The sequence below is a fragment of the Mus pahari genome, chromosome 7 (genome assembly GCF_900095145.1).
Source record: "Mus pahari chromosome 7, PAHARI_EIJ_v1.1, whole genome shotgun sequence".
In the NCBI taxonomy this organism is placed as follows: Eukaryota; Metazoa; Chordata; class Mammalia; order Rodentia; family Muridae; genus Mus; species Mus pahari.
In genome coordinates this window covers 83,590,412-83,597,122 of record NC_034596.1, presented here as the reverse complement: position 1 = coordinate 83,597,122, position 6,711 = coordinate 83,590,412, and the positions used below count along the sequence as shown (strand labels likewise).

General features: G+C 50.1%; 1 protein-coding gene across 7 annotated transcripts in view; it reads right to left on the bottom strand.

Moving 5' to 3' along the window:
* Positions 1 to 6,711, bottom strand: part of Adck1 (aarF domain containing kinase 1) — a 95,422-nt gene that overhangs the window by 27,489 nt on the left and 61,222 nt on the right. For all 7 annotated transcript variants that reach the window (XM_029540972.1, XM_029540973.1, XM_021202140.2 and 4 more), the window contains one exon: positions 2,497 to 2,655. In XM_029540972.1, the coding sequence (XP_029396832.1) occupies positions 2,497 to 2,655 (159 nt within the window). The remainder of the gene's footprint in view (positions 1 to 2,496; positions 2,656 to 6,711) is intronic.

Sequence of the window (6,711 nt, the reverse complement as noted above, 5' to 3'; positions counted from 1 at the left end):
ACTCACTTTGTAGACCAGGCTGGCCTCGAACTCAGAAATCCACCTGCCTCTGCCTCCCGAGTGCTGGGATTAAAGGCATGTGCCACCACGCCCGGCCTAGCCATCATTTCTTAAAGAGCCAGTTGAGGATCTAAACAGAGCGAAGTGACAGCTGTTCTCCTAGCCCATGGTGGCTATGATACATGGCTAAGCAAAGGTAGGCTCTTGCCCAACACTAGAGCCACCAGAAACCCATGGATCCTCCATGGTTCCTGTTCTCTCCCAGCTATGACCACGCCTTCATCTACCAAGAGAATCTCTAAAACCTCTGGTCTGCAACACATGACCCAGGCCACTCGGCAGCGAAAGACACGCAGCAGCTATTCCAAACTTTCACCCCCTCCTACCCTCTCATCTTGGCAGATGGTCTTGCCTCCTACAGCAGAGAAAAAATAGAGGCTATCGGGCTGGTACACACTCTGCTGCCCACCTTCCCTCCCCTCTCCAGGGTCCCACACGCTCATCCATGCCCAGCCTTTATTCCCTTCTAGTTTCAAAGCAAAGGCTCATCAAAAGCCAAAGCCTTTTTGTGTTCAGGGTACCCAGTCTCTTGAATCTCTGCCTGGACATCTCAGTTATGTCTCTCTGTTGAGACTACAGCATCCCTCCCCATTAGCTAAGGCCTACTCACGTCTCAGGAGCACTGACACCTGTGCTCCCCAGCCTCCCATGCCTGAACACTAGACAAGAGAATTTTACACTGTGCCTCTACTTTCTTGAATCTCAATGCTCCTTCACCCCTCAAACCTTCACAGCTGCTCTTCTACCACCCCTAAGACCACCCACCCCACCCCACCCCAACTCAAAATACCCTTTTCTATGCCTTCCTGGTTTGACCTTTCACTTGGCAATGCTAAGCAATTCTGGGAAACTCTATTTACCAAAATGGCTACAACAAGACTCCCATTCCATTATGCTTCTGGAACTTCCTATACTCAATACCTTTGTAACCCAGAGCAATGTCTTTTTTCCCCAACTAAACTTTTAACTGATATATATAGGCAAAGACATCCACTAGTAATCACTTACACCAGAAATCGAAGACACATTTCTGTCTCCTCCTTGGCTCCCTCCCCATGAGGAGCTGGTCACAAGATCTGGATGACTCCCCCACTGGAACCCAGCTCTCTCCTCAACCCCCATGGTTCTGTCTTGCTTCCTATTTTATCTCTCGCACCAACACAGCAGCTCTCGGTTAGTCTCCTGGCTACGAAGACTTTGTGCTTCCTCAATGCATTCTCCTGACTGCCAACCCACTTTGACTTCCAGCGTATATCTGATCATGACAGGCTCCTGATTAGAATTCTTAAATGGTTCCCCACTGACTACTGAGAAAAGGTTGTCAGTCAAACAAGTATGTCACTGTTGACTGTGGCTACTGCTCTTGTCCTGCCTATCTTCCCTCTCTTACTCCCAACCACTCCCACCATCTGAGCTTGTGATCATTCTCCAGGCTCTCTCTGCTCCTAGCCTTGGGGCCCTCCCCCCATACTAAGCTATCCTTGTACTGCCCAGTAGTCTCATGAGTCCTTCAAGTGCACAAGAACACTAACCCTCCAGGGAAGCCCCCTTGTCAAGTCCACGCATCCAGGCACAGTGCCTTTCTATGTTGAGAGCTCAGGTTCCTGCTTGATGGTGGTTTGTTTCTATGCCTGTCTCCTATACTCACATGCCCTCCACACCCATGTTACATGTAATGAGAAGAGACCTCAGTACACGTGTTCAGTTTAGTTTACAATGAGTTGCAAGTTGAGTCTAGATTAAGAAGAAGAGGAAGAGAGCCCAGAAAGGAGAGGGACATGAAGAAGTAACAGACTGTTGTTCTCCATGTAGGAGGACTGGTGACTTCTCCAATAGTAGGAGCACACACTCACACCTTGGTCTAGACACACAAGTAGAAGATTCCAGAAGCACACAAGGCCCTCTAGGGATTTCCGTAGGGCCATTTGCAAGCATCTAAGTTTGTTAACTCAACATAAATGTCAGATAAGCAAACGAGTCATCTGATGATTATTTCTTTGGGATTTGCACACTAGTTTTCTGTGCCATAGCTTATCACATGTCCTCTCATGCTATCATCAAACACATTATGGTACAGCTCTGGCTACCCCTGAGGAGATAACCTTTGGTTCTTCTCATTTCTTCTGCATCTCCCTGGAGGTCTCCCTGTGACTCAGGTCCCCATCAGGACCTGAATCAGCTTGGCCCCATTGGCTTGTGCATCATGTTCTGAGACACATCCCAGAGCATTTCCAGGACAAATCAAGAACTGACCAACCCTGCCAGGGTGTGATTGCAAGCTCTTATGACACAGCCTCGGTCGTGTTTCAGCTCTCCTCTCCCACTCTGCTCCTCGGAGGCCACAGTCCACCCACCAGCCTAACTACCTGGGAAGCTGTCTGGCTCCTGAGGAAAAACAAGACTGGGGAACAGGAAAGAAAAATGGGGAGCACCCACCTCCATCAGGAGAATGTCCTTAGAGCTTTGAGCCTGAACCTTCGGGTGCTGGACCTTAACTGCCACTGTCCGACCATCATGCAACACCGCCTTGTGGACCTGGGCCAGGGAGGCTGCCCCGAGAGGGGTGTCATCGAAGCTCAGGAACAAATCATGGATCTGTCAGGTGTAGAAAGAGAACAGACTGATTAAAAGAAGCGTGGCCTAATTTGGTGAGAGGGTGAGCCAGAGCTGTGCCATGTCCCACAGCAGATTTACTGCCCTATCAGTTAGTTGTGTGGATCCCAGATGGCCCTTTTGCTATCATCAAAATTCATACCAGAATCATGAACAGGACAGGGCAGGACAGGACAGGACAGGACAGGACAAGACAGGACAGGACAGGACAGGGCAGGGCAGGGCAGGGCAGGGCAGGGCAGGGCAGGGCAGGGCAGAACAGGACAGGACAGGACAGGACAGGACAGGACAGGAAACACATATGGAGAACATGTTTACACAGGAGTGCAGAAGCTCTGTGACTCCCATCGAAGGCCAAACACTGTGTCTCACCTGCCCATTTAATGATCCACCACTGAGTCTGCTGAATCATAAAAAGTTAACAGACCTGGGGCCAGAGCAGCATGACAGGCCAGATGAAAGACATTCCAATCCTACCAACTGAGAGAGCTCGGGGACCTTTAAGATGGAGCCTCCAAATCACAGCCATCAATTACCTTTTGCCTGAGCAGCAGCCTCGACATGGACTTCTGGGCCACTGCTGGCCTGGCCACACCATATTAGGTTCCTAGGGCTGCCAGACACCTAAAGTGAGCCTCTGGGGGTGCCCTTGCCTCTTCTGTGCCTCAGTTTATTTCTGCACTTTCTCTTACATCTTCTCTTTCTGACTACTTGTCACCACTATATGGTCCAGACACAATCACCCTGCCCCTCAGCACTGCCCCTTTCTCCCCTCAAACTTGAGATACCTAAGGCCCCACAGCTACCATCCCAATCCTGTTTGTCAGGACACACCTGCTAATCACACGACACAAATGGCTCCCACCTCCCTGCTACCATTCCTGTACCTTCTCCTTAGTTTCATTCTATTTACCAAAACTCTGCAGAGGCCAAGGCCCAGGCATCATGGAAGGGCCACAAAAGTTGGTCATGAGAAACAGCGCTCCGATGGATCACTTCTCCCCATTCTAGTGTCTAAATCTCCTTGTTCCCCCAACAACACACTTGCTGTTCCCTCCCTCCTCTGTGAGTTCTGGGCTCCTGAGGACAAGATTCTCTTGTGTTATCTACTCACATGCCTGAGCTTTACCTGGGCAGCTGTTACTCCCAATGAGACGTCAGCCTGGCCAGTCAGAAAGTAGCCCTCACCGTCCCGTTGGCTCAGAACTAAGACATGTGGCCCAACTAGTCCATCCAGAATTAACTTTCATGTATCTGTTTAAGGAGCTTTCTATTGAACCTGAGAAGAAAAACACAACTCGGTGGGGCATGCCCAAGGTCACAGAAAAGAAACAAGGAAAGCAGAACCAAGAACTGGGGAGTAAATTCTAGTTAGTTGTAGCCCCTTGATCTAGCCATCCCTGACTACCTAGCCTATAATTCCCTTCTGTTTGCTTATCTGCTTGCATAAGTCAGTTTGAGCAAAGGTTTCTGACAGAGGCCAGGGGCTCTGACCGACACAATGTGTTCTCGGGTACCCGTGAGATAAATGGCATGAGGGAGACCCAGGCCAGGGTTTCGGCCTCTCTCTGCCCCCTTACTGGGACAAGGACCCAGGAACAGTATGAGGCAGGGATTCTGCTACTACCTAGTGAGACCCACGCAGACCCCACTGAAGTAGTGCCTAGAGGACCACCAGGGAGACCATTTTCCAAGGGGGAGCTGTAGACCTTGCCCAATCTGCCTATGGCCTCATTCCCCACACCTAGCCTTTGCCAGGTCCAGGGAATGTCACCTCCTTATCTGAGAAGGACAACCAGTTCCAAACTTGTGTCATTGTGGGGACACTGCAGAGTCACTGCTACGGAAGAGTGACATGTCACCTCTAGAGCTCTGTGACAAGAACAGCTGCCAAGAGCACCCCACAGGGAAGTGGAGGGAGGAGAGGACTGAGGCAAACAGATCCTAATCTCTGGGGTGAGAGGAAGCCAGGCTTGCCATTTCACCCAAGGACAGGAGGCCCCCCACCCCCAACCTCCTGCCCTCAGCAGGGGATGGAGAAAGCCTCAAGATACCACCTAACTCCTAACTCAGGCAGCTAATTCAGCACTGAGTCATCCCTAGCAGTAATGGGTTAACGAAATTCTCAGTTTGACCAGAAGAAGCAACAGAGCAGAAAGGGTACAAGGCAAACCCCTGGCCCATCCTGAGCATCCCTGAACCCCAAGTACCCCAGCATCCCTGCAGCCATCTTTCCTTCTCTAACTAGAAGTAACTCCTATACCTTCCCACTCTCACACTAACACATGCATACATGCTAATACACACATACATGCATACACACATACATACACATACACACATGCATACACACAGACATACACATACCCAATAATTGATTGCTAGAAGATGCTCCTAGCTGGCTTATTTTAAAAAAAAAAGGGTAATTAAAGATTGGTGCTGCAGCCTGTAATTAAATATGAATAAAGTACCTCTAAGTGGAACCTTAATTCAAAGTGTTCAGTAAAAGTACTTTATGCAGATAGATAGTAAGGAAAAATAGACCCTGTCCCGAAAGCAGAATTATATCCCCCACTCCCAGCAGCTGAGATAAATGCTGCCCCTCCCTTCCAGTTGCCAAGGACCTGCCTGGCCCTCTCGGCAGAAAGCCATTAGCAGAAACTAACTGCAGCATTTTCAGCAATTACATTCAAGCAGGGCCCTCGGCTGCCTCCAGTCCCTCATGGAAACTTGTCTCCTTCCACTGCCTGGCTCCCTGTTCCTTTTCCCTCCCCAACTCCCGCCCTGGGTCTGGCGGCAAAATCAATTAAGTAAAACGGCTGAATTTTAAAATGGCTGGTTGTGTGCTTTTTAATTACCATCGGTCTGAGATTCAAATATATTGATATGATCATCTAGAAAAGAAAAAATTCTCAGTTGTTCCAGCTCTGTGGAGAGCGAAACTGAGAGTGAGAGAGACAGAACACCAATGTAAATCCTTTATAAGGAAAGCCATTGACCAGGCATGAAGAACAGGACCCTCCCTGGGCTTCAGTTGTTCCAGCACCAGAAGGAGCACTGTGCCTCTACAGGCCGAGATTTCCAGGAAGGCAGACCTCTGGATTCCCAGAGGTTAAGGCCACTGGGCATCTTTTCCAAAATACCACATGGGGTGGCTAAGCACTGGCCAGGGGCTTCATTTGACTGAAAATAAAAACGACAAGAGTCAGGTTGGCTTGAAGAAGCTAGGGAGCTCTGCTTCACTCAGTTTCTTTGCCAGCCATACCACTGTCTGAAGGGCGCTCAGCCTGAGGCCCCAAATGACCACTGGCTCAAGGTCACAGGTTAGGGCAGGGTGAGGATGGGCTTTCTTATAAAGCCCAACATCAAATATCCCATCCTGTGATCCCCATACTCATACAGTGTCATCATCATAGGCTTATTGCCTCTCCCGGGCCCTGGGCAGCCTGGCTCCAGGTGAAGCTAGGAGTCTGTCTCAAGCAGCCTCGATGCCAAGGCCAGGCATCTAAGAGCTTGGGTGATGCCCTGGGTGCCTGATACAGACCAATGTAGCAAGGTTCTCGGTGAGAGGCAAAGGCAGGTTACCATGGCATCAGCAACCAAGAACATCTGGCTCTCTCCTGTGGGGCTGGCCCACCCCATATCTGGCTGGGTTCCAGCTGCCATCCATTCAAGCCTGATGGGCAAAGTCTCAGTTTATGCTAATGGAGTAGCTAGCAAGAGCCTCAGCCTACAGCAATCAGGACAGCTCCAGCTAGCCAGGACTCTGCCAAATGCCTTGAACCAAACAGTAGCAATGCATCCCTGCCACCCAGCTCATCCTTGAGCCCATCCCCCACCCCACTGCCCCTCACTCTAGAACACATCCTGGTTGGTAGCTCCCCCTCCCCCACCTTCAAGGCTCTGCCTTTGCCTTCTAAGGTCACCTTTGACAGTGATAGCAAATGATTGGCTGTAGGGGTGCTTTCACTCTGCCTGTAAATGCCCCTCCCCTCGTGGAGTCTAGTCCCTTTCCCTTAAGAGTGAACTGGAATTCAT